General features: G+C 58.2%; 1 protein-coding gene across 11 annotated transcripts; it reads right to left on the reverse strand.

Annotated features, from left to right (window-relative positions):
• Positions 1-1,583: 1,583 nt before the first annotated feature.
• Positions 1,584-25,472, reverse strand: PSEN2 (presenilin 2). Of its 11 annotated transcripts, none has more exons than XM_059145559.1 (11): positions 25,383-25,472; positions 15,385-15,545; positions 12,836-13,128; positions 11,568-11,760; positions 9,670-9,737; positions 8,864-9,084; positions 8,084-8,182; positions 6,431-6,514; positions 6,026-6,127; positions 3,208-3,326; positions 1,584-2,254 (listed from the first exon to the last, which is right to left on the reverse strand). In XM_059145559.1, the coding sequence occupies exons 2-11, from the start codon at positions 15,523-15,525 to the stop codon at positions 2,099-2,101; spliced, it is 1,476 nt and encodes a 491-aa protein (XP_059001542.1). In that variant the 5' UTR covers positions 15,526-15,545; positions 25,383-25,472; the 3' UTR covers positions 1,584-2,098. The 11 variants fall into 11 exon arrangements, with proteins under 11 accessions (XP_059001542.1, XP_059001543.1, XP_059001546.1 ...); XM_059145560.1 differs by lacking the exon at positions 25,383-25,472 and adding an exon at positions 20,251-20,509; XM_059145563.1 differs by lacking the exon at positions 25,383-25,472 and adding an exon at positions 17,883-18,153.
• Between the last annotated feature and the right edge of the window lie 1,731 nt (positions 25,473-27,203).

Below are 27,203 nucleotides of genomic sequence, written 5' to 3' on the forward strand. Positions count from 1 at the left end.
GTCACACAACGGAATGTGAAACAGTTCAAATAACTGAACCAGAGCTTCATTTACGTCCATGAATGTCTCAAGAACCAAATATGAACATTTCAGAAGTCGTCAAGTGAGCACGGTGTGGGATGTGTCGTTTCTGCCGAGTGTAAAGAGCGCGCCGGCACGCAGAGCCGTGCTGAACGTGGAGGGACGGATGTGAGTTGCCTTGGGGACAGCAGAAGGTGGGTAGATGGCCCTGGGGCTGCAAATGGGACTTTGGGATGATAAGGTTTTATTTCTAAAAACAAATCTGGAGCAAATACGGAAAAACACTAGGACTAGTTGGCGGATGACATGGGAGTGGGGGGCTTGGCTCGTGCATCCCGTTCTCTGTTCCTTCCAGAATATATGAATTATCTTTCTGTCCTTCCCCCACCCCATGCTCGGTGTCAGGGTCCCAGACTCCCAGCCCCTGACATGGCCTCCCCAGGCTGGGTCTCCTCAAGTAGCTGTTTCCCCACAAGGGGTTGCACTCTGGGGCTGCTCACATTCACCGGCTTTCCCGTCTTGGCCCTTCCTCGTGGGCACCATTCCTCTCTCCTTCCTGGTGGGTTGCTGGGACATGGCGCCCTCCAGCCTCTGCCTGAGCCCCTAAATGTGGCTTGCACCCCAGCCCCCGGGCCAGTCCTCTGACAAAGACGTCTCCACACCTAACAAATCAGAACTTACCAAAGCTCATCTTTGGGGACCCCCCACCCCCCAACTACTGTTTTGATTGCCAAACTGAACAAGTTAACCCCAGGTCTTCCTCCCCTTTACCACCCGGGGCCAGCCCTCTTCTTCTGAGACCCCAACCTACTACTGGCTTTCCGGGCTGTGATGCCATCACCCTGGGCTCTGACCATGACCATGAGTCAGTCAGCAACGGCTGGTGCCCAGATCCCAGAAAACACCACTGCTGCCCGTCTGCACCTGGCCTCCGGGCTCCCACATTCCCTCTGCGCTTCTACCAACAGTCCAGGGAATGGCAAGCTACACCAAACATCAAAACAGTTATTTCTCTCACAATGGATTGCCAGCTGCTTGGCTCTCATGCCATTTGGGAAATGCAGACGCAGGGCTACCGGTCAGAACTGCAAACCGGGCCCTGCATTGGCTCAGTGGCTGCCCGGCCACGCTGCCCTGCACCACCAGTGGCCACCAGCCCTGCCCTGAGCACCCGAGCCCCGGCCAGATGCATCACTGAGATTCTCTCCCTGGCCTGGGACCATGGGGCAGGAAAGGGAGAAGCCGACCGGTCCACGTCCCTGGTCACAGCGCCCAGAGATGGACACGGGAGGGATGACAGTGGGTTCCAAACGTGGGCCCCTTCCCGGCCTCCCACAGTGCACTGGTTTGCCAAGGAGTGATGCTGCTTGTCTTGGCTCTGCACAGCCCGGCTCAGGAAGCCCTGGACGTGGAGAAAAGAGTACAGACAGACAGGAGCCGTGAACCCTCTCCTTTGCAGTGGGGCGAATCTTTCCCCCGTCCTCTCCCCACACACCCTCCCAGGCGAGGTCACGAGACGCAGCAAGCGGGGTCCACACCCGCACACATGCCCAGGTCCAGCATTCCAGGAAGATTCACCTATTTATTGATATTAAGCCACTTCCCAGCAGTAACTGCTGTAACAAGAACAGGACTTGGTTTCTAAAGGTAATAAAATAACGATGACATCACAGACAAAGCGTTGGGGACATTACACGCAGGGCAAACTGGCTTTCTTCTCCTGCCAGCGCGGGCAGGTGCTAGGTGCTATCCCGAGCACGAGCTCCTGGTCCCTTCCTTCGCTTGGCCCTCGAAGCATCCTGGGCTGTGGTGTGGGGTGGGCGACCTCGCCACACCCGCCCCACGTGGCCCAGCGGTCCAGGGCGCGTCCCAACCAACTCCCGGTGCTTCCAGCCAGTGAGCCATGGTCAGATGACAAAACCACTAGCACCAGAAAGTTGGTTCTTCCTCTTCGCCAAGTAAACACGACACTTCTTTTCTTTTTCTTTTAGGAAAGAAAAGTCTTAAAAATATATGGCACTAGAGTGTAGAACTACGTGAGGGCCCCCACGACAGCCTCCCATGGCTGCCGGCCCCGTCAGATGTAGAGCTGATGAGAAGCCAAGGTGTCCATGAACGGACGCACCAGGTTGTCGGTGGAGAAGTAGAAGATGAGCCCGAACGTGATGGAGATGGGGAGGGCGGGCAGCGCCTTCTTGAACACAGCAAGCAGCAGGAGGGTCAGACACAAACCCTGCGAGACACGGAGGGGAGGGGGGTGGTGACCGCCGGTGCGGGTGGCGGGCAGCGGCTGAGGTCCAACCCCTGGGCTCTGGCGTCCGCAAGGGACGGGTCGGACAACAGCCCCGGACACCCGATCTTCCTGGGGCCTCTCGAAGCTCTGTGCCGCGCCAGAGTGGGGGGCGCTCACCCCGTCTAACACCTGTATGCTCTCGCGGGAGCCTCCCGACTCCCAGACCACCGCCCCATCTGGCAACAGCAGTGACATGCGTGACCAGCGGCCGTCGGCCTCCCCTTAAGGGAAGTGTATTTGTAAAGAGCTGCACAAGCTCCATGGAAAGGCCGGGGAGGGTCTCGGCAGTTAGTACCTCGAGGAAACCAAAGATGCCATGTGACCCATCCCCTTGGAAGTGGCCGACGTCCTGTCCCGCCCTGGCCAACAGGGCAGTGGTGCAGGGAGGGGACAGGGGATTAGAAAAGCTGCCCTGTCCCCGGGGAGGGCAGGCCTTCAGGTCAGTCTGGGGGTCTGCTACCCGATCCCTGACATGCCCGGGGCCACCCGGCTTCACGGGGCTGGAACGTGGAGCACACGCTGCTTGGAGCTTCTCGGATGCAGTCCTCCTGGGGCACTTCCCGCATCGTGGGGTCTGGCCACACCGAGTCACCACTGGGGTTCAAAGTGACAGGGCCCTCCCTGTCTCACAGACATCGTGAGACTGCACACAATGTCAGCCAAGCCTCGGCGCGGCCACATGTGTGGTCCGTGATGCCGGAGTCCCTCAGCCACACCTGCCCGGCCCGGACCCTCCTGTAAGCCTGGTCTCCTCTTGAGGGGCTTCCTGGCAGTCCTGCCCAGCCCCCACCATCCTGCCCCTCCAAGGGACAGCAGCCTCTGAAACTCTCCTTGGATCCAGGATCCCCCCCACAACCCGGGGAGACAGGGCAGGGTACACTCAGCCCACTCACAATGAGGATGGCCACGAAGCATGCCAGCGTGGTGTTCCAGTCCCCGCTGCCCGTGGCTGCCGCCTTGCCCACCAGCACGCTGTAGAAGATGAAGTCCCCCAGGCCGAGCTTCACGCCCCCTGTGCAGGGAAGACAGAGCGAGCCCCTCAGCGTCGGGAGCCCCAAGAGGAAGGGGTGAAGGCAGAGGCCAGCCCACAGCCTAGCTGCTCTGCCTGCTCCAAGGGATCCAGGGGACCCGGGACCTGAGTCCCGAGGCCCGTGGGGTCCAGACAGGGCAGGGTCGCTGCCAGCCCACCTCACCTGGCCTCTGGGGCAGGGACCGGCTGCTGTGGAAAACCAGCAGCCAGGGGTGGGGGTGGGGAGGGGCCGCTGGGCTGGGCCACCTGCCATCCGGGCTGTGAAAAGCTAGCATTTCTGACAACTGGGGTAAAACAGGTGCTTGACACTTAGTTAAAAGAGCAAATAAAATGTACTTGCAGGGGTTGGTGGGAAGCTGTACAATTTAGGGCTAACTTTGAAATATTTGTTAGGGAGGTTAATTTCACTCCTCTCCAGCCACAAACACTGCAGTGAGCGCCTTGGGTGACCCTTCCCAGTAACAAGAGATCAGCGTATTTGGTAATTAGCTTATCCCTGGCTGATGGTAGCCAAGAACGGACCGTGCACAGAAGACTGTCTCCTTCAGGCGGGCCTGCCCCACCGGGTCCTCCTTTAGAGGCCGCGACTCACAGCAGACGTTTACCTAACGGGGCTGCCCGCACAGGCCTGCTGCCTGTCCGCCCCTCTGCTGCCTCCTGTGGCTCACGGGGGGCTCCCTGGTCAGGCCAGACCCCCGCAGGCTGGCTCCAGCCCCAGAGGGGAAGCAGGCCTCCGGCTCACCATCTCTCACAGCCTGCTTTCCTTCCTTCCTCTGCTCTCTGGCCGTCTGTCTCCACCACGCCCCTTTCGGTGGCCGGTCAGTGTCCCTCTCGCTCACACCCACCCCCTGCTCTCCATCCCCGCTGTGAGGCTCTGCCCTTCCCTCTCAGATGAGCTCCGTGCTCCCAGCCTGGGCCTGTGCGAGGCCCAGAAGCCACTAAGGGCTCCCCACTGCCTCCAGGACAGAGTCTCAGCTGCACCCCAAGTATGAGTGCAGCATAACCCCCAAGGGCTGGCCCTCCACAGCTGCTCCCGGCACTCCCCGAGGCTCCCTCCTCCTTCCTCAAGCCAGTGCCAGCGCTGCTGGGACATGAAGAATTTTCTGGCCTTTGTCCCTGGTCCTTGGGAGGGAGGCTACATCCTGGAATTTCCCAAGTAATGGGAGCATCTGTTACTCAGGAGACCCAGAACCCTAAACCCTTGAGTGAGAGGACCTGGAGGGGCTGCTCCACCAGAAAGACTGATCTTGGGAGAAGGGGGCCAGGACTAGGCCCAGCTGGCCTCTGGGGGGACAGAACAGGCCCAGAGCGAGTCACATCTATGTAATGCAACCCGGTAAGACTCTGACCCCTGAAGCCCGGTAAGACTCTGACCCCTGAAGCTTGATGAACGTATCCACATGCTGGGGGGTGAGGGTGGGGGGGGGTGGGGTGGGGGTGGGGGGGGGTGGGGTGTGTGTGTGTGTGTGTGTGTGTGTGACCTGTCCTCATGCCTCCCGAAGAGAGCTCTCCACAGAGAGAGTTCAGGACCCTCCTACACCTGCCTTCTACATCCCTTCGCAAGGCTGGTCCTTCGTTAGCTCCCTTACTGTAAAACTGTAAGTACAGGACTTTCCTGGCCCGCAGAGTCGTGCTAGGGGACTACTGCAACTGGAGGGGTAGTGGGGCAGAACTGGGTAGTGACCCCAGGGAGAGACAGGGAAGGGCCTGTGTGGAAGACGACCTTGACGACAGGCCCAAGGGCACATGGCCAAGGGGGCTGCAAACAGTCTTTCCACCAGGACACAGATGCAGCCCGCCTGCTTTGTGCCGAGTTGCACATGGGACCCTCTGTTCCACAGCCCATGGTGGCCTGAGCGTGGGGCAGTGCTGTTAGTGGCTGTCCCACCCAGCCTGCCTGAGCCCCGAACCCATACTTTGTGCTCCCACAGCTACACTGGGCCCTCCTACAGGCCATACAAGTGCATACTAGGAGGAATTCTCCACAGCCTACAACCCTGCCTCCACTGGGTCATGTCCTTCCTCCCACAAAACTCAAAACCCTCCGGCGGCGCCCCCACCGGGCATGGTGCACAGGCCGGAACCCCCCACTTCCATCTGGGAGGCCCTCTGAGTGCCCAAGAGCCTCCCAGTCCCACGTCTGCACCTCTGATCTAGGGTTCCTTCCTGACCTTCCTCTAACTCACCCTGGACTGTGGGCCTCTGGCCTCTGTACCCCCACTCCCACCCCTGGGTCCCCTGCTCCCGGAGCTCAACCCCTAGAGCTCAGCTCAGAAGTACCCCCCTCAGGTAACTTCCCCAGGGCCTGAGACCAGGTCAAGGAGCTGGGTCACTGCGCTCTGGCCCCCTTGTTCTCCCGCATGGTCCTCCTGGGCCCAGTGGGGGCGATCAGAGCCCACAGCAGGTACACCCGAGCCAGGCCTGGATTCCTGCTCGCACCCAGCGCGGTACAGACCCCACCCACGCCTGCTCCCGTCTGGTAAGCGAGAAGAGCGCCCGTCGCAGCCCGGCGTAGCCAACAGGACACCACCTCTGGCAGCTGGTCCTGGAACTTCTGTGCCCACCTCTGACGTGAGGGTGGTGCTTCTCCCCTACACCCTTCCCTGACTTCAGGGAGCCCCAGCTCCACCCCTGCCCCCACCCGTGGGCCCACGCAGACCCTCTGGGCCTGGGCAGCTTACTTTCCTCCTCTTCCTCCAGCTCGTCCCCTGGGTAACCAGGCAGGGGGGGCTCAAAGACCTCGGGGTACGAGGGCTCCCCAAAGCTGTCATAGGAGTCTTCTTCTGGGTGTCCGCGAAGAGGACCGAGAACCGTCACGGTGTGAGGCAAGAGCGGGAGGAGGGAGAGAGACAAAACTCTAGTCAGAGGGCTCTCTGAGCTCAAGGCTCCCCCAGTCCTCACCCGTCAGTCAGCGCCCCCTGAGATAGACAGAAAAGCTCTCTGCTGTGTGTCGTGAGGAAACGGGGGAAGCTGGATGTCCCCCCCCACACACCCTCAGTCCCCGGCTCCCGCCTGTCCAGCAGGGCTCTTTTCCCTTCCGCCCCTCCCGGCTCTGCACCCCCCAGAGGGCAGCCCCCCACACTCACCCATCTCAGGGTCGTAGGGCAGCTGAAGGGCTCCCTGGGAGGAGGGGTCCAGCTTGGCCATGCCCACCGTCCACACCATGGCGGCTACATGAGAAAATGTCGTGTGTCAGGCGCTGCTGAGTGAGGCTGCCCCCGGGGCCTGGAAGGCAGCGCCCCCAAAAAGCCCGCACAGCATTGTCACCTCCAGTGGGGACGCGTCTACGCCCCTTGTTTGGGGGCCTCTGGGGGAGAGGCCCAGACTCAACAGATATGGGCATATAGTGCCCTTCCTGGGCTTTTTTTATACCCACATTGTTGGGAGACAGACTCCAGAACCGCTTGTCTTCCGGCCCTGAAACTACTCTTCCCCCGCCCGCCGCTCCCCCGTTCTAGCTCCCGAGTCCTCTCGAGGCCCCATACAAGTGGCAGCGCTGACCCTCCATGACGCTTCGCTCACTCAGCGTGTGGCCTCCAGGCTCATCCACGCGGCCTGTAGCCGGACACGTCCATTCTCAGGACTGAACGACACTCCACGGTGCGTTCACCGAGTGTCGTTCACCTGCCCGGCAGTCGACAGACATGGTGTGACCGCAGCCCTCGGCGACCACGTGCGATGCGGCTACGGGCACGGGTGTGTGGACAGCTGTGGAGACCCCGTGTCCGGCTCCCCTGGCTTCCGTCCAGGGTGGGATCCCTGGGTCGGGAGCACTGACTGGGCTCTCTCTGGCCCGGAAAGTCTCGCCTCACCTCCCATGGCACACATGTCCCCCCATCTCCATCGGGCGGCCCCGTGAGCGTGCCTCGTCTAGAACATTCCCCACGTGGCCATGCAGCCCTGGTGGCCCCACCCTGTCCCTCTCACTGCGTGGCATCTCCAACCCTGATGTTGCTCAGATCCCAAGACACACAGACGTCCTTGATTCTTTCTCCTGGTCTGTACCACAAGCATCACAAATCCTGCCAATTTGGCCTCCAAAGTATCTTAAGAACGCATCAGTGTCCTTGGCCTCAATTGCTGCCCCGGGGCCACAGCCGTATGCCCCCACTCCTGGGCTGCTAGTCACCCCCAAACCTGGCTTCTCTCCCACTCTTGTCACCATGCCGTTTCCTCTCCCATCAGCAACTTGAGTGATCCTGCTAAAATATTCATGTCAGGTTGATCCAAAGCCTTCCAGAGCATGAAGCTCACTCAGGAGTGAAAGCCGAGTCCTCGCCATGGCCTGCAGGGCCCAGTGCCCCCTCACCTGCCCGCAGCAGCCCCGGGTGCCTTCCCTTCAGAGACTTCCGCCAGCCACGGAGCCGTGGAGGAAGCCCAACAGAGAGCAGGTACACCTGCGCCCCCAGACCCCCGCCCTCGAGAGCCCCTCTCCGAAGCACCCTCTCAGGAGGGTGGAGGGCCGAGCGGGTGGCCGTGGGCAGTGCCCACCACACGCCACCGGATGCTGAATGGGCCACGCTGGGGGGCGGGCCGCGTCCCCTGCAGCCCCGGGTGGCCCTAACTCTCTCAGCATCTTCTGTGTGAAACCAAGATCCAGCCAGTCTTTGTCCCTGGCAGGCGGGCCACCCCTGGTTCACCAAGGCCACCCCCTCCTCTTAGACCAGTGAACTCTGAAAGCCGTGGCCAGGAAGCAGCTCCCGGTTTCGACCTCAGGAGGAGACGTAGGGGTCACTCACAGGAGTATATCAGGGCAGGAAATATGGGCTCGTTCCTCTCCTGGGCGGTCTCCACCAGCATCCTCAGCGGCCCTTTGGGGCACAGCACAGCCACGAGATCTGGGAGAGCAAAGATATCAGGGTATGTGGCCCGTGACATTTATTCCCAAGCAGCCCCCAGAGAGGGGAACTGGCCCACGAACACTGGGGCAAATGCAGCCCAGAGCCCCAGAGCGAGGCTCCGAGTGTGCCCTGCGTGCCTACCCCCAACCCGCCGGCTTCCAGCCCCGACCTGGGGAACCCACACCAGCTGAAGCCCAGAACGGAGTCTAAACGGGTGGACTGGAAACAAGGAACCGTCGCATGGCTCAGGGCCCCAGTGGTGAGCTTGTCGTCCGGAACCTCCCATCCCCTACCCTCAAAAGGGAAGTGACGGGGAAAGAGAATCACACGAACCCTTGTCACTGAGCCGCTAATGAGCAGTTCTGGGCGCTCGTGATTCACGGCCCCGCGCCTGACCCTACGGCTGCTCTGAACTGATCTCCTAGTGTGTCCAGTGCTCACCGGTGTGAGTGCTCCACAGACGTGCAAACAAGAGTGAGTGTGCCCACGGCCCCAGGCCCCACAGCCCCCGTGTCTCACAAAGGCAAGCCTGTCAGAGGGGAGACTGTCCAGCATTCATCGGGGAGGGAGGCCCCTTTCAGCCCCTGCCACCTGTGGGCCCCAGTAAGGAGGACCCGACCCCTGGACACGGCCCCTGCCGCCCACCACCAGGCTCAAAGCCCACCTGCGTCCGCCTACCGTACACAGAGATGGCGCCCAGAATGACCCAGGCGGACCATTCCGGGAGGTACTTGATGAACACCAAGGCCATGAGAGCACTGATCATGATGAGGTAGGCCTGCTGCAGCACGAGGGGGCCCTTCCAGTGGATGCACACCATGCCCACTGCCCCGAAGTTCCAGACAGTCAGGAACAGGGTGGGGTAGTCCATGGCCACGTTATAGGTCTTGAGCACTTCCCTGTGCGACCAGAGTCAAGAATGGGCGGGAAAGTCAGTGGAGAGGTGAGACCCCCAGCTAGACACAGTTCACATTCCCTGCTCCTCAACCACGAAACCCCCAGCTGGGTCCTTCCGACCTTTGGCTTCATCACGAACACCCCCTTCCCCGGTCTGTGGGTCCTACAATGAACCATGTCAAGTATATTCTGGAACAAACTGGTGACTGTGCCAATGTCTCATCCTTGGGTTGGTTCATGTCCACCTGCACTGGCACAACCTAGAAGACCCTCTGCCCAAGAGAAAGGTCCTCCTGTCTCTCCAGTCTCTCCTGGGTCAGGCCGCCTTTTGAGATGGAAGGCAACAGAGAAGACCACTTTTCCCACAAACGAGCAAGCACCCAGGCCCGGCCCAAAGACGAGAATGTGAATCTTAAGGGGTCTGTACCCCTCTTGGGTTCACAGAGATCGCCCTCCATGTGGACTGTGCTCCTTTAAATCAGGAATGAGAAAGGGAGGCGTGGCCTGCCACGGGGCCCAGGGGAGGAAAGACCAGGTCAGAGCAGTGATGAGGGCAGAGTCTGGAGCCTGGTGGGAGGGTGACTTACCCGAGGTAGATGTAGGTGAAGAGAAACAGCAGCATCAGGGAGGACATGATCAACCAGCCATGGATGAACTAGACAACAGAAATGGGCAGGATGGACACAGGCCCCAGCTTCCCGGGACTGGTGCCCAAGCTTCAAGAATCTCTGATGGGCTCCTCCATGACCATGCTGGAGGTACGGAGTGGCCGTTGTGACTGATAAAGAGGGCAGAGAAATCCAGAGTCCTCCCCGGGTCCACTGGCAAGGGCATGCAACAGGACTGTCAGGTGTGAGCAATCAGAGCCCTGTTCCCTCACTGGGGGGGGGGGTGCGCTGGAGAACCCCCCCCCCCCCACCCCGGCCGAGTGAGGGTCACACCTCGTAAATGTATATACATGTAGTCAGGTAGTCACAGGTACGAGATAGGGAACGTCAGGACAAAGTGACGGGAGACTCGCTGGGGGGCTAAGCTAAAGTAGTCACAGCTGTCTTTGGGGGAACTTTCTCTGGTCACCCCAGGAACCGGAGGGTCTACTCACTGGTCCTTAGAGAGACACGTGCCTGCTGTCCTGGCCAAAGAAGCAGATCAAAGATGACTGTAGGCTGGTCCTAAGCCAGTCCCCTAGCCAGCTGTCAGGGTCACGGTGGAGTCACTGCCACCAGCCTCCCCCCATCAGTCACCTGCTTGGGTCACTGGGGACCTCAGTGGGAACCTGGTCTACCTGGAAGGCAGGCGGTGGCCCGGCTACCTCTGGGATGGGCTGACCCTCCTCGCCCCAGGGGCCTCCGCCCCCCAGGACCACCACCACTGCTCTCCTGAGTGTCACAGAACCCGCAAGGACACCTTGCTAATCTGCCTCCGCCAGTCCCTGGACGGGTTGCCTGACAGCCGCTGACCACAGCAGTGCTGTCCTTCTGTAGCCCCTGAGCCCCTGACTGGCTTGTTTTCACAGGCCCCGTGGCCTCTGCTCCGACCACACAACACCACGATGCTTCCCAGCCGCACTTAAAACTGGCTTATTTCCACAGGTCATCATTCACCGGTCAGCCTTGGTGTCCCAGCACTTGCAGCAGCCCTCCTGTGGTCCACCCCTGCTGTCATCCCGGCGGGGACAGGTTTCTGCCCTTGGGCTGAGCCTTGTCTGTGCTCCCCACCTGCGCCCAGAGGGTGGCAGCCGGCGTGAGGACCGCTTCCAACCAGCCACACCTAGCGTGTCATTCTTTCAGGCCTCAGGGGTTCAGACCCTAAAACCTACATCCAAAAGCTCATGGCCTGCCTGGGGAGGGACAGTGCCTCTGCTCGGGCCGAGTGAGGGGGTCCCCTGGGGCATCCAGGGTCCTCGCCACAGCTAGGGGTCCGCCAGTCCCCCAGGCCTCGGAGACCTCAGCACGGCACCTGCATAGTCAGCTAAGAGGGAAACAGGAGGTCGAGTAAACCTGCGGCGAAGGATGGGGCACAGGGACCCTAAAACAGAATATCTCGTTTCTTCTGAAGAAGCAGCTAAATAAAATTAACTCCCGAACGTGAGAAGGTGCGTGGCGAGTGCTACAGTCAGGGACGGGGGCAGGCGGCGTTCCGCACAAGCTCCAAGGAAGGGGCAGCAGGGAACCCCCACGGGGGTAGGGGCTGGGGGGGCACGTCTAACAGTAGCGTCAGCTCCTTCTCGGGCAAGAGCCTTGGCAAGTATGCAGCCGCAGGGGGCCGCGAGGACAGGACGGGGCAGCAGGCAGGATGGACAAGATGGGGCAGTGGGCAGCAGACAGAACAGGGCAGTGCGGAGAAGGCAGGGCAGACAGGACGGGGCAACGGGCAGGATGGATAAGGCGGGGCAGTGGGCAGGATGGACAGGATGTGGCAGTGGGCAGGACAGGTCAGCGGGCAGGGCGGATAGGACAGGGCAGTGGGCAGGGCTGGCCCTTACCTTGTAGCAGCGGTACTTGTAGAGCACGACCAGGAAGATGGTCATGGCCACAATGACACTGATCATGATGAGGGTGTTGAGGACAGAGTTGAGCAGGCGCTGGCCCACAGAGGGCGTGTCCTCGGTGAATGGTGTGTAGATGCTGAGGGAGATGGCGGGCTGCAGACTCTGCTCCCTGCCTGCTCCATAGGGCCTGCCCATGAGCCACCCAGCCTTAGCCTGATGCCTGAGCTCTGAGCAGAAAAGGAAGGGGCCCCCCCAGGCCACCCCCTCCCCAAGGTGCTCGCCTGCCCTCCCTGAGGCCTCCCGCCGGCACCTCTCCCTCCCCCAAATACCCCCCCAAGGCCTCCCTCTCCCCGAGGTGCTTTCCCCCCACTCCCGCCAGGCCTCCCCCTCCCCAAGGTGCTCTCCCACCCACTCCCAGCAGGCCTCCTCCTCCCCGAGGTACTTTCCTGCTCTCCCCTCTTCTCCAGGCCAGGGCACCCAGCAAACCCCCACACCCATACCCGGCCCAGGGCAGGCCAGCAGCAGGGGCACCTGCAGCCAAGAGAGGCGAGAGGCCGTGCCCTAGCCCCTGCCCTGTCCACCCTGTCTGCCCTGGACTGCGGAAACTTCCTGCCCGCTGAGCACTCACCTTCCCTGAACACTGTCTGCTGGGCCCCCTCCCACCGGCTCTATGGCTGGCCCAGCACAAGACTGCCCCTTTCTTCAGAAAAACCAAACCAAAGGGAAAGGAAACTAACTAAAGACACTAGAAACCAAGTTCGGAGAAGGTAGTCAGAGGCAGGCGACTGCCCCAGAGCAGCGGGCCAGGGAGCAGAGGGTGCACCCCACTTGTCCGTGCTGCTGCCTTCCACTACAGGGATCCAAACCTCGCTCCCTGGGCTGGAAGCCAACTAAGAAATCTCCTGGACCCATGTGGGTTTCCGGCCACAGGAGTGGCAGCCCAGAGAGGAAACCAGCTGTTTGGTCACATGGGGTGGCACCCTGTGCCCGGGACCCCACACCCAGAGCCTGCCCTCTGCCCCGTGGCGGCAGCCACGGTTCTAACTCGCCCTGTTCTCCTAGGGTCAGACCCATTATATAAACAAGGAAACTGAGGCAGAGAGCGGTTAGGGAAGGGCCCGCGCAGGTCACACCGCTGGCAGGCGGTGGACGGAGCAGAGCATGGAGTCAGATAGCTCTCAGCCCAGCTCTGCACAGGCCCCTGGCGTGGAGCTGCGGGTGCTGAGACCCTCCCCCCGACCCTGCCCTGCTCCCCAGCTTACAGCTGGCCGTTCTTCTCCGTGTAGAAGCGCACGGACTTGATGGTGGCCACCACTACAACCATGCAAAGCGTCACAGGCACAAACAGCATGATCACGTGCTTTGCCCCATATTTGAGGGTCAGCTCCTCCTCCAGGCCCGATGGCTGCCCGGGGACCCCACTGCACATGTAGCGGTCGGCATCCTCGTCGAGGTCCTCCTCGCTATCCTGGCTTCTCTGCGGAAAACCGCTCGGTGAGGGCCATGGCACGCCCCCGTGGTGGGCTCTGCGGTGCCGGGCACGGGTATTTTGGAACTGGAAGAGTGCAGTTTGAGTGTTGCTTTCCAGACGGAAGAACCAGCCTAGGGGGCTGCGGTCTAGACGCTGCAGGGCTGGGACGGCAGGGCACGGCAGGGCACGGGAAACATTTACGAGATCAGCCGGAGACGCTTCAGAGCTGGCACACGCCACCGCAAATGCGGGAAGGGGCCACAGCAGCCACAGGAGAGGGCAGCTTGCAGGCCCAGGACGTGTGGCTCAGGAGCCTGGAGCGCATCTAGGGATCTCCCCCCTCCCTCCATTCAGGGATTCAGATGCCACTCAGATCTGTTCAAGGAGCCACAGGGATTTGGGAGGAGACTGGCCAGGTGACAGAGGAAAACAGATTACACTCACTAGAAGAGTCAGCACCCATGAGGACCCTCTGACTGTAAGATGCTGGGAATTTGCAGAGGAGGAAATTGCTTGGAACTCCCCTGACATGTGCAAAACTGGGCAGGGAGAACTGGAAGCTGCAAACCAGACTCTGATGGGCTAACTGGCACTAAACTCCTGGTGGGGTGGGTCCGTGTTCTGGGAGGGTGGGAGGGCAGGACCCCAGCACCGGCTGCCCCAAACTCGTCTGCGAGAATTTCTGTTTGGGAATCGCGCCAATTTAGGGTCACTCGCTGCCTCGTTAATTACATTAACCACCAGAGCCATAGCCAAGCAAAACACACATTCAAAAGGACCTTTGCTTCAATACTGGTTCTTTGCAGAGAGAATTCCAAGCTAGACTCTCAGCTAAGAAAAGGAAAAGTGCACAGGAGGTGTTAGGAGTGGCTGGTGGTGGCATTAAGCTGAAGAAGCCAGAGACCAGCTCACTGGGAATTCAGAGCATGGGAGAAATGAGCTCTAATTTCAGCAGTGGGGGCTAAGGCTGGCTGGCAGGAAAAATTCCCCATGAAAGGTTTTAAATACTATAACGGGCAAAATGGAGCTGGGGTTTCGGGCAACTCCAGATGTTATTTTGCCTTGCCAGGGTGGGAGGTAGGAAGGCTAGATGACTCTCCCCCCAGGGCACCCCGACTTATGATGTTTTAGCCTCATGTCCTGCAGAGATAAGATCGGAATGTCTGCCTGCGTGCCCCCCAAATTCACACATTGGACCCTAACCCCCAATGTGATAGAATGTGAAGGTGGGGGTGGGTCTTTGCGAGGGGACCAAGTCGGGAGGGTGGAGCCCTCCTGATGGGATGGGTGCCCTTACAAATGGGCGCCAGACACCTGTACCCCGATGTTTATAGCAGCCATGTCCACAACAGCCAAACTACGGAAAGAGCCCAGATGCCCACGGACGGATGGATAAAGAAGAGGTGGTATAAATCTACAGTGGAATATTACTCAGCCATCAAAAAGAACGAAATCTTGCCCTTTGCAATAACACGGATGGAACTAGAGGATAGGATGCTAAGCGAAATAAGTCAATCAGAGAAAGACAACTATCATATGATCTCACTCATATGTGGAATTTAAGAAACAAAACAGAGGAAGATAAGAGAAGGAGGGAAAATAAGACAAAATCAGAGAGGGAAGCAAACCACAAGAGATTCTTCTTAATCATAGGAAACAAACTCGGGGTTGCTGGAGGGGAGGGCGTGGGGGGATGGGGCGGCTGGGGGACGGGCATTAAGGAGGTCACGTGACATAATGAGCACTGGGTGTTTTATAAGACAGATGAGTCACTGACCTCTACCTCTGAAACTAAAGAAACAAAATAAAATTAATGGGCCCCAGAGAGCTCCCTGGCCGGCCCACCACATGAGGACCTGGACAGAAGACCCAGAAGAATCAGATGCTGGATCTGTCGGCCCCCTGCGCTCGCACTTCCCAGCCTCCAGAACAGTGAGAGGGAGACTTCCATGGTCTCTAAGTGCAGCCAGCCCAACCGTCACACACGACTGAGGTAGATGCTTGTCCCATGGCTCCTGGGTCTGGCCGCCAACCCTCCATGGTGCTTCCCCTGCCACCCCAGGCCTGGGCTCCCCTCCCAGCATCCTCCCTGCATGGCACTTGTGCCAGAAAGATGAGCCCATGGGGCTGGGGACAGAACCGTTTAGTCCGCAGCAGACTGCGGATGTGCCGTCCAGTCCGGAGCCCTCCCTGACCGGGACCCACCGCCCACCCTGGGGGACCTACCCTGGGGGACCGATTCTCACCTCTACTTTCCCCTCCCTCCCGCATCAGGGCGTGCCTGGGTTCCACCCATGAGGGCCAGGAGCCTGGGGCCTCTGACCGCTGGCAGGAACCTACCCATTGGGCAGCACTCTCTCTGTCCTCCAGGCCCTGCCGGGCCTCCTGGCAGCAGCGTGGTGGGGGGCTCTCAGCCGACATCAGGGACGTCCTCTCGTCACACACTTCTTCCTCACTGTCAGAGGCCATGAACGTGAGCATGGCCCTGCCTCGGGAAGCGCCTAGAGAAAGGAGCACAGGGTACCTCTGTCCATCTTCCTGCAAGGCAAAGGCAGCAGAGGACTGAGGTGGTGGCCAGAGGCGGCCTGAAGACCTGGTCACAGGTCCTGCCTGACAACCACCCAGGATGCTTGGGTCGAGTGGCTGCTGGAAAACAAGACTTCCCGGGAGTTGCCTCTACAGCAGCCACCAGAAGGAACGGCCGTGGAGACCCAGGCCACCGGAGAGAGGCCCGACTAGAAAAGTCATGGCTACTCCCAACTGTCAGCACGCTCATTCATTCAATCAACAAACATCTGTCGGGAGCCTGTGGTGGGACAACAACCACACTGGGCTCTGGGGATAGGAAGATGAGCAAGAAATACATTTGTCCTTAAAAAAAGAAAGAAAGAAAGAGCAAGAGACACACCTCTGGGTGGTTCAGTCGGTGAAATGTCTGTCTGCCTTGGGCTCAGGTCATGATCCCAGGGTCCTAGGATCGAGTTGACTTCCCTGCTCAGTGCAGAGCCTGCTTCTCCCTCTTCCCTCTGCTCACGCTCACTCATTCTCTCTCACAAATAAATAAATAAAATCTTCCAAACAAAAACAAAACAGACCAGCAACCATCCCATGTGACCAATCATGCGATCTAAGTGTTCTAAGAGGTACAGAAACACGACGGAGGGTCACTCTCAGAGATCAAGAATGTTTTCTAGAGAAGATACCACCCTTGACAGAGACAGAATTTTCCAGGTGGGAGGAAAGAGCAGAGGGCATGAAGAACAGACACTCCAGGTGAGGCCTGGTGCTGCCAGGGCGGGCGGGGGGCTGTGGTGATAGGAGGGTCTCCCGAACTGTGTTAGGATATTTGGCAACCCTGGAGACAGAAGGGGAGCTTCCTGTCCCTGAAGACAACCGTGGGAGGGGGACAGGCTCTGCCTCAGGGGCAACAGGCTGGACGCCAGTGAGGGGGGCATTGGGAGGTTACCCATCCGCTCTGGATGTGGGGATGAAACAAGTCAGAATCCAGGATGACAGCCAGGCACAAAGCCGTGGGCAGGGGACAAGCATCTCGGGGGAATGACAAGAGTCTGGTCCAGGAACTTGCTGAGTGAGAAGGGGTGAGATGGGTTAAAGAGGGTCAAGGAGTCTGGGGCGCAGGGGAGCAACGAGACCAGGAGAGGTGGGGTCTGTGTGTGTCTGGTAGGAAAGTACAGCTGAGGGACCCACCAGGAAGGCCAGGCTGAAGGGTCTGGACCGCAGGGAGGCTCGCCCCCAGCTCCACGGTGCTGACCCAAGCGCAGTGTCCTTCCAGCAGCAGCTCCAGGAAGCCAGGGCGGCAGAAGGGCCTGGAAGAGCTTCTGACAATGCCTGGCGGACCTCGCTGTCCCTGCCAGCTTCCCGGGCAGGTCTGCTCTCCCCATAACGCCTCCCAGAGGCCCTCGGGGCTGAGCTACGGGGCACTGGGGAGAGAGGACCAGGCCTGGCCTCTGCTGAATGCCTGCTTCCATGTCAGCTCCCCGCCGGAGCGTGTGACATCCAAGGGAAGCAGGCAGGTTCCTTCTCTCCCCAGCCAGCTCTGCTCACCCTGACAGGGCCTGCAGCCCAGGCTGTGGCCAGGGTTACTCCTGAGTGGACCTCCCTCAACTCCACTCCCCCAACTGCAGGCCAAAGGCAGAGCCCGCATCTGCTTACCTCACGGATTAGGACCTGTGACAAAAGGCTCCCGGTCAGTCTCACAGGGGCCTCAAAATGAACCAGCTCCAGGGTGCCCGGGGGGCTCAAATCGGTTAAGCATCTGCCTTTGGCTTGGGTCATGATCCCGGGGTCCTGGGATTGAGCCCCACATCAGACTCCTTGCTGGGCACAGAGTGTGCTACTCCGTCTCCTTCTGCCCTTCCCCCCACTCATGTTTCCTCTCTCCTTCTCTCTCAAATAAATAAACAAAATCTTTATTAAAAAAAAAAAAAAAAAAAAGAACCAGCTCCCCTGATGCAGGGCAGACAGAGCAGAGCGGGAATCGAAAGAGAAATACCAGATGACGTCACTCACAGGCAGAATTCAAGAAACAAAACCACGCAGCACACAAAGAAACAGGTCCCTAAACAGAGACCCACAGGGTGGTTTCCGGAGCGGGGAGAGGGGCCCACAGGTGGAGGGGAAGCAGAGACGCTTCTTGTGATGCATGCTGGGAAACCTGCACAGCAGAGACTAATACCGCAGAGCCCATTAATGACACTCTACTAATAAAACAGAAAGACAAGAGCAGGAGGACCAGCAGAGGAAGAGAGAAGACAAGTGCCAGAACAGGCATGAGGCCCGACCTCCTGCAGTTAAGGTCAAGAGGAGGAGGAGTCCACCTGCCGTTGGGTCCAGTTGTTGGGGGGTCCCAGGTCTCAAGGATTTGGAAGGATGAAGGCCAGGAACAGCTTCCCGGGTGGAGACCGGGGGAGGCAGGGCATCCTGGTAGAAAGACGTGTGGGATGGGGGACCTCCCAGACCTGCCGCTGGAGTGTGGAGACCTAGCAGTTAGCAGGAAGTCTGGAGGCCCCAGAAGGCCAGAACCACCCTCCACCCCAAGGGAGGAGCAAGGGCTGAGTCCCGCAGGGAGGGGCCGGCCAAGGCCAAGGCTTCCGGACAGAAGCGGGGTGTGAACAGAATGAGGGGATGAGGGGAGGGGGCTCCAGCCTCAGCTCAATGCCATGGGAGGGCAGCCAGACCCAGCACAGTGATCCTGAGGGAGCCCAGTCTGAGGGGACCTGAAACTACAGGGAGGCTCTCTCAGTACCTTGTTTTCCAGCACACCGCTTCTGCTGGGGGTAGGAATTAATAGTGTAGTTAGGACCCCTCTTCTCTCCCTCTCAGGCCTCTGGGGTGCCTGCAGGTGATCTCCACAGTGACTAGAGGAACAGATCCAGGTCCCAGGATGGAAAGCCTCCCAGCTGCAGCCCCCTCCCGCTCCCCCCGGGGCTCCCAATGACAAGCAAGAGGGGAATGGACAAACAGGGAGCGCAGATGCTTCTTGGAAGAAGGGGAGCCACGGGGGAGAGCGGGGACACAGAGGAGGGGACCAGTCCTTCCAATTTCCATTTCTTCAGCCACTTGCCAGCAGCTAACAAGACAGTCCCCAGGGGCCACTTCTGCCTCCCAGTGTTTCCCTGGTGTCCCCAAAGGACACCTGGCAAGGTGAGCTTGAAGAAAGGCTGTCAGAGCTAATTCAGGCTTGGCCTCCTTGCCCGAAAACAAAGGCTCCCTAGGTAGATTCTTCCCTAGCCTGCCCTGATACAGGGCCCAAGACTCCCAAGGACCCTGGATGGCAGGCCCCAAGTGGGTTGTGGCTGCCAGAACAAGGGCTCTATCCAGTCCCAAACCTCTGGGCTTGCTGACTGCACAGGGACAGGTGAGTAGCCTTCAGACCCCTGAACACCTTGACGTGGGACTGAGTCCTCAGAAAAGGCTGGGTCCCTTAACATGCTGTTTCTCAAGGGTCCCGGCCACCTGGGGTGGGGCTGTTGGGCCACCACCCTCGAGCCCAGAGCACGCACCGCATGCTGTGACAGGGGAGCTGGGTGCTGCTGTTCCTGCCCATTTTACAGATGGGGAGACAGGTCTGCAGTGTGATAGGTTCAAAGTGCCCCTTGTACCCAGGCAGTCAGGGTCTGCAGTCCTGAACGCTCTGCTAGACAACGGATCCCCAGCTCCATTCTGACCAAAGGTCCACAGCTCTGCACCCTGAGACGGCCCCCAGCTAAGAGTCTCTCCTGGGGCTGCCCAGCTCTGGAACCCAAGCCCAGCCAGCTGCCAGGCACCCAGCTCAGGACTCTAGGACTCCTGTTACAATCCAGCCCCCATCCCCTGGCGCTGCTCAGCATCACTGGCTCACTGGATCTGGGAGTGAAAAAGAATGTGCCTTCTCCTGAAACCCTCTCTGCTCAGAGAGCCCCAAAGCTCTCTCTTCCCACCAGGAAAGGGGGAGAAGGCAGTTCCCAGACGCAGAGGGTCCCCAAGTAATGCCCACCACTGCCGAGGGCATCGAAAAACTACGTCTCCACGGTCCAGCACCAACAACCTTTCTGAAGGCCTTTAACAGGGGAAGCTTTCAAAACATTTGTACCTTTGGATCTTGAACTACTACTTCTTGGAATCTGCCCTAAGAAAATAATAAAAGATTTTCATAAACACGTTTGCTGCGGTTGTTTACGATGGCCCCAAAAGTGCAAATTACTGAAATCCCTGACTCTGGCCTAGGACACGTCCAGTGTTCAACGTAATGTACCTAAAGGTTCACATTCACGACCATCTGAACATTCTTTGAGAACGTTGGTGTATGAAGGGCTGGTAAGGCAGATCACAAAACACCAAATGAAGTTAACCTCTGGACGCTGAGACGGTGGGCCATTTTTTCACATTTTCCTGCATTTCTCAAACCTTCTATTATAAACACGGATTGTGCCTGTAGTCTTTTTTTTTTTTTTTTTTTTTTTTTAACGTAGGCTCCAGCATGGAGACCGGGGCTTGAACTCACAACGCTGGGATCAAGACCAGAGCCGAGACTGTCAGATGCCTGATAGACTGAGCCACCCAGGCACCCCGAGCCATTAATTTTGTAAAGGGAAATACGGAATATCAACACAGAGACAGAGTTCCTTCCCATCCTGCCACTCCTGCGTGCCCTCATGGGATCGGTGGGGGGAGGGGGACAGGTGGACCCGAGGCCCCTCTTTTTACCTGGCTCCTGGAGAGCAGAGCAGCTGGGAAGTACTCCTCTTGCTTCCAGGTTGGAACCGAAGCCTGACGGCACTCCGAAATCTCGGGAGGGGAAAACCACCCCCCAGATGGATGCGGATCAACAATCTTACTCGATATTTGTCCACATCAGGGCGCCAGTGACGTCAGGATCGCCCGTGGGAGGAGGAACTGGGGCGGGCGGGGGCGGGGCGCAGAGGCTCTCACCGCCACCCCCTGGCAGGTCCTACCAACCACATAGCAACCAGCCCTCCTCTGGCTGGGAGGGGGCCGAGGGGAGGAGGGGCAGCCCTTCCCAGGGACTGCGGGCTGCCTGGCTTGCGTTAGGTGCAAAACCCACACAGCCAGAGAAGCCACCACTTCCTCCCATTAATCAGCTGAATGAGATAGAAAAGCTGAATTAGCCAAACCCAGAGAATTCCCCCAGAATGCCTGTGTCAGCAGCTCCTGCGGTTATTAAGGAAACCCCGTGACCCATTTTCCTTGACCTTCTCATTCCAGAGACAGACTGTAAAACGCCATAGTAACCAAGAGCTCCTCCTTGGAAAAAGATGTAAATCGCTCCTCCAGAAGCAAAGTGGGAGTTAACTGCATTTACCTTGAGCAGGAGGGGCGACAGAGGAAGGTCAGGGTCCTGCAGCAGGCCGAATTGAACCAGGAGCCCCCACTTTCAAAGGGGGTGGCTCAGGTTTGCACAGACCCCTCTCTAGGGTCACCCATACCCCGCAGGACTCCCAGGAGGTTCTCACTGCCTCCCTCATACCTGGGAGTGGTTTGCAAGGGACAGACTTCCCTCAGGAATTCCTGTGTCTCCCTGCCCCCCCCCCCCCCCCCCCGGCCCGGGGCAGCCAATCTTGTATTTGGTCCTGGTTGGCATTCATCCCTCTCTCTGGCCCCCTCAGCCCAAACTGGGATGCACCATCATTCACCAGACGGTTCTCCCCAATCCAGGGAGGCAGCCTTGGCCAGAGTGCCTCCCTGCAGAGGGCTGCTCCACCCTCCCAGACCAGAGGCCCCGGGGGAACCCTGACGGAGCCTCCGAACCTGGACCCAGGCTCTCCATCTACCAAGGTCTGCCGTCTTATACTCAAAAGTGCCCAGAGCCCAGGCAGACCTCCGCTGTGTCCTGAAGTAACCTGGAGAGGGGGCAGTTTGGGAAAAGCGGCAGAGGCCATGGCCCTAACACGCCACCTTCAAGGAGGGTCCAGGATAAAAGGGCTCTTTTTAAGCGAGAAGCAGTGATCCAATCACCTAGCTGTGGAACTTGAACATGCTCCCTGGCTGCATGGCCCGAGACAATTGACTCATCTGGAAAGGAGCAGAATGGACACACCTTGCAAGAGTCCTGTGAAAAAGAGGGATAATGTGTAAAATGTCCAGCACAGAGCAGGTGTTGGGAAATAGCAGTTACCGTGCAGACGGAACATAGGTAAGTGATACAGCGGGACGGGAGCGAAGCTGTTGATGCCCCCTTGGAAAGTAGCACGTGTGCTAAACCACTAAACAGAAGAGTTCAGCGGCCAAGGTCACCCCTCACCCAGGCCCCCGGGAGACACGACTTCCACCTAGCCCCAGCCCTCTGGCAACGTAAGCGCTTTGTCAAAGGCGAGGGCACATCCACAGGACAGACGCCAGAGCTGGCACGGACCTTAAAGGCCATCTGGTCAATGCCCTAGTTTGTAGTTAAGGAAACTGGAGCCCAGAGAGGCCAAAACCTTGGCTGCAGTTCAGGTCGGCCAACTGCCGTGAGCAGCTATCCCCCGCTCACCCAGAGTAACGCCTGAGACTCGCATACTCTGAGCGGCCCAGGGCCATGGTCACAGAGGCCCGGCACAGCACCCCAGGGGGGCTCTCTGGGGCACTCTCATCCTTAGAAGGCATGTCTTTGATATATATCTTCTTCAAAACACAGACAAGAGGTCGCGGAATTACAAACGCCTCCTGATCAGGACTTCACTCCTCTCTCTCCTGCCCCCAGCCCCTCACTCCTGCTTGGGGGCTGCTCTGCCTTCCGTCTGTCTGCTACTAGGGCTCCACATGGTGGGGAGGGGGCTGGAGTCTGCATGCTGCTTCTCTGGGTGGATTCAGGGTGGTCAAGTGTCCTGCTACACACTAGTCCGATCAATAAGGACACGCTCACGTTCTCTGCCCGCAAGAATACTCATGAAGGGAACATTCTGAAGATGGAACATTCACACAAAAAAATAGGATACAAAACTTCACGCCCAGCTTCCTGCCTCCAACACTTTCTTAAAGAATTCTATGTATGTGCGGGAACTGCTGCAAGGAAGCGTATGCTGACGGGGGTTATCTTTGAGCTGAGAGCAAAGGGAGGACCTTTTAAAAACCAGTTCCTAAACGTGTATTATCTTTATCTCTATAAAGCCACAGATTTTCTGGTTAAGGTACAGAACAAAGGTGAGCACCCCTTCCATTTTTCTTCCTGTGCTCCAGAAGACCATACTGTGGCAAAGGTGAACGAGCAACCCATTCTCCCAGGCACTGAAGAAGCTGGGCAAGGCTGATCTCCTCCCTAACATCTGGTCTTTCCCCAGACTTGACCACGGCAGCCTCGAAACCTCTGCCTGGAGGTCAACACCGGTTACACGAGGCTTGAGGACCATGTCTGATCAAGCTCCCCTCGCAGGCCCTGGCCGGGGGGAAGCCTCTGCCAGCCTCAGAGCCCTGACATCCCCTCCGCTGGCCCTCCCCACAGCCACTGGAGTCGGAGAACAGGTGGGAATACTTGCAGAAACACTGGTTGTCTTGCCATCCCCCAGCTAAACAGTGTGCCAAACTCAAAGCAAGAGCTGTAAACCAGCCAAAGATATCTTCAGTAGAAACACGTATGTGATCTACCCACACAATGCTTTGGTCTCTTTAGAAGAAATTATTTGGGACCACCTGGGTGGCTCAGCGGGTTGAGTGTCTGACTTCAACTTAGGTCATGATCTCAGGGTCCCAGGATCTTTGAGTCCCATGTCAGGCTCCCCGCTCAGCGGAAAGCCTGCTTCTCCCTCTCCCTGCGCCCCTCCCCCCGCTCGTGCTCTCATGCTCTCTAATAAATAAAATCTTTTAAAAATTATTATTTTTATTGCTTTGTCAGGTAGCTACTAACGGAGAGCACACAGAAATGTCCAGGGCATAGGGCAGGGACACAGGTAGGGAGTGAACGTGGGAGGCCTCCCTCTGCAAAAACTCAAAAGATTAAGACCCAGCCAGCTGGGTTCAAATCCTGGTGCTCTAGTCACCAAAGGCATCTAATAGGACAAGTGGCTTGACTCCCTGAGCCTCAGTTTCCCATTACTGTAGTGGATAAAAATAACAGTTACTTTTGTGTGGCTGCAGCTGTAGAGAGACACTGTGTATGACACTCTTCAAGTTCACCATCAGTAATGCCTGTGGCGCCCAGCCGGCTCAGTAGGATGAACATGGGACTCTTCATCCCAGGGTGTGAGTGCGAGCCCCACGTCGGATATAGTGATTACTCAAATAAATAAAACCTTAAAAAATAAAAATGAAAAATAACTCAGAGGCCAAGGGAGGGGCGGCCTCCCGTTTGGCAAACCCGTGTGTGTGGTCGGACTGGGAGCAGCCATCGAGGTGCTGAGGGGCAGGTGACAGGCCTGGCAACACACCCCAGACCTCCAGGTAGGCGAGTGGCAGCTTCCAGCCAGGTACTTTCTTATGCTGCTCCTTCTCCGATAGACAGGAACAGGGGATTCGTTTCATCCATACCCCTGCCCGCTGCATGCACCAAGACCCTAGACTTGGCGCACAGCCACCTGGACACCAAACCATGCAGAATTTTCCCTGAAACCCTGAAATGACTTCTGGCCCCCAGCAAATGTTCCTCCAAGCCCCCCCGCTTCCAGCCCTAGACCTAAAGGCTCCTTCCTTCCACCCTGCCTGTCTGCTGGCTGGGTGGCTGAGGCTGCAGCTCCGAGCTGACCCCAGGACCCCTGCCCCTTCACCAGCTGGCTCCAGAAAACACAGCTGCTGACACACCTGCCTGCTCCCACACGGCCACCTTCAGGCAGAGGGCCCCCTGAGGCTCCCACACCTGAAGCAGCTTATCCAGAGCCTTTAATTACTGCTGAAAGCACTGGAGGCTCAGGTGTCTACAGAATGGACATCAAGGGCACCACACCAGAAGCCAGGGTCGTCCTGATCAAGTTACTGTCCCTCCCGCCCCAAAGACCCGGCTGACCATTAGGGTGGCTCTAAAACTGCTCTGGAGGGGATCCTCTCAGGTTCTCCATCTGTAAATGGGGACGCCGCTAGTCCACGAACCCACAGCTCATTCCTCAAAAAGGAAATACTCATTAATTCAGCAGACAGCAGCATTTCATCCAACTCTCCAAGGGCTGAGGTCTGGTGCCAGGGCTGGAAAGCAGACTCCCCGCTTTGCGGGTTCTGAGCCTGGCTCTGCTCTATCCCACCTGGGTGGCCTGGACAGCTGCGTTACCTCTGTGGGCTTTCTTCATGGATAAAATGTGGGGTGGGGACTGGCCTCTATTTCAGTTTTCTTCAGCTTCAAAAGCTCGATTCTGGGAGTCTCCCCACCGCTGTAAAACGGCCAAGCACCGGTGATAGCGAAATCGCCGGCTCCAGGCCCGGATCTGCGGTCGGTTCCCCACCCTGGCAGTCAGACCCTCGCCTACCCCCTGCTTCGAAGGCCCATCCGCCTGGGAGCCAAGGCGGCCCCAGCGCGGGGAGGGCGCCGAGCCCGCGCCTCCCAGACCCACGTGCGCTGCTTCTTTAAATGCCCGGCCCTCCAGCGGGCCGCACCGCGCCTACCAGCAGCGGGCTCGGGCCGCGGGGAGGCGGACACAGCCCCGCGCAGGCCCAGGCCTGGGGGCCGCTCCCCGCACTCCTCCCATCCCCGAGGTCCCGGTCAGCCCCCGCCGCCGCCGCCGCTTCCCCGCGCGCTCCCCTTTCCGCCCCTGAGCCGGCCGCAGAGGCCGGACAGGCGCGCGCAGGGACCGCAGCCCCGCGCCGGGGAAGGGGCCGCGACCCGCCGCGGTGAGGGGCTTGCGGGGGGCCAGCACCCCGCCCGCGGGTCGCTGCGGGAGACCGAGCCCCGCCCGCACGCCCCAGACCAGCCAGCTCACCTGCTCCGCAGCGGCGCTGCGGCGGTGTTTACGCCGCTGGCCGAGCGCCCGTCCCTCCCGGACCCCAGCGCCGGCGCAGACCCCGCCCCGGTCCCGCCCCGGTCCCGCCCCCTGTCCCAGCCGGGTCCCGCCCACGGCGCCAGCCCCGCCCCACCTGGAGCGGAGCCAGTAGGGCCTGTAAGTGACGCGCGCTGGGGCCTGACCTGCTCTTACCGCGCGGTGGGGATGCGGGGGCACACCTGACATCCGTCGGTGCACACCTGACATCCGTCGGTGCACTGGCCTTAGAAGGAGCGGAGGCCGGGCCTGTGATCGCACAGGGGCCTGGCAGCTCCGTGGAGCCGAACGCATTTGCCTGGAGGACACTTCTTTCCTTGTAGTGTTGTGTCCCCGGTCTCCCCCTTCCGCCCTCCCAACCCCCCAAGGCTTTGCTCCCATTAAGTTAGCACTAGTTGCCTGTTGTGAGCTAACATCACGAGAATATTCCTGCTCTATTTTCTAGAACCTCAGAGCCACCGGGAGTTCTAGATTGTACAGGGATGAAATTACTACCGATGACCTGTGAGTTGGCCAAAGCAGTTATGATTCCTGGATTTGGGGGTCCATGGGGCAAGCTGAGATTGTGAGCAATTTGACATTTCTGAATGGCTTGCTTTTTTAAAAACTAAGGTAAAATTCGCACAACATAAAATTAACCTTTTCTTTTTAAAGATTTTATTTATTTATTTTTAAAAAGATTTTATTTATTTATTTGACGGAGAGAGAGATCGCAAGTAGACAGAGAGGCAGGCAGAGAGAGGAAGGGAAGCAGGCTCCCTGCTGAGCAGAGAGCCCGACTGGGGACTCAATCCCAGGGCCCTGGGAACATGACATGAGCCGAAGGCAGAGGCCCCAACCCACTGAGCCACCCAGGCACCCTAAAATTAACCTTTTTAAAGTGTACAGTGGCCTTTAGTACATTCACAGTATTGTGCAATCCCAGCCACCTGTTCCTAGTCTGGAAACCTTCCCGTTACTGGAAAACCTCCTACTCTTACACAGTTTTTTCATCGCCTTCTCCCCCAGCCCCTGGCAATCACCAATCAGCTTCTCTCCCATGGATCTATCTATTCTGATGTTTCATATAGATAGCATCATACAATATGTGACCTTTGGGGTCTAGCTCCTTTGATTAGTATAATGTCTTTGAGGGTCATCCTTCCTGTGGCCTGTATAGCCTTCATTATATCATAAATAATAGTCTGTTGAATGCACATTCCACTATTTGTTGATTACTCACTGATGACATCTGGGCTGTTTCCACCCTTTGGTTATTGTCAGTCCGGTTACGGTAACCATGTGTGTGCCTATGTTTGTTTCAGCACACTTTTCAATTATTTGGGGTACACAGACCGAGGAGCTGACTTTTGAATCATATGGAAATCCTATGTTTAACTTTTTGAGGAACCACCACACTGTTTCCCACAGAGGACGAACCTTTTTACATGGATGAAAAATTTTACATCAATAAAGAGTTGCAACTCAATAAAGAGTTGCAGTTTCTCCACACTGTCCAACATTTGTTATTTTCCATTTAAAAATTATTATTGTTATTATTATTATTGCCTTCCCAGTGGGTATGTAGGGGTAACACATTCTGGTTTGGGTTTGCATCTTCCATGGGCTCATTGGCCATTTAAGTATGTTTTTGGAGAGACCGCTATTCAAGTTCTTTACCTATTTTTTTTTCCTTTCCTCACCTTTAAATTTGGTTATCTTTTTGTTGCTGAGTGGTATGAGTTCTTTACCCATCTGGATACCAGACCTCATTTAATGTACACA

Source organism: Mustela lutreola, chromosome 14, assembly GCF_030435805.1.
Source record: "Mustela lutreola isolate mMusLut2 chromosome 14, mMusLut2.pri, whole genome shotgun sequence".
Lineage (NCBI taxonomy): Eukaryota > Metazoa > Chordata > Mammalia > Carnivora > Mustelidae > Mustela > Mustela lutreola.

Excerpts from the sequence above, each read along its gene's own strand:
- PSEN2 (XM_059145552.1), bottom strand. The coding sequence starts at position 16,088 with ATGAGTGAGCGTGAGCAGAGGGAAGAGGGAGAAGCAGGCTCTGCACTG. Across the intron at positions 6,515-8,083 it reads TCCTGCCCTGATATACTCCT|CCGCCATGGTGTGGACGGTG; the intron begins GTGAGTGACCCC and ends TTTCTCATGTAG. Across the intron at positions 2,255-3,207 it reads GCTTCGTGGCCATCCTCATT|GGTTTGTGTCTGACCCTCCT; the intron begins GTGAGTGGGCTG and ends CGTGTCTCGCAG.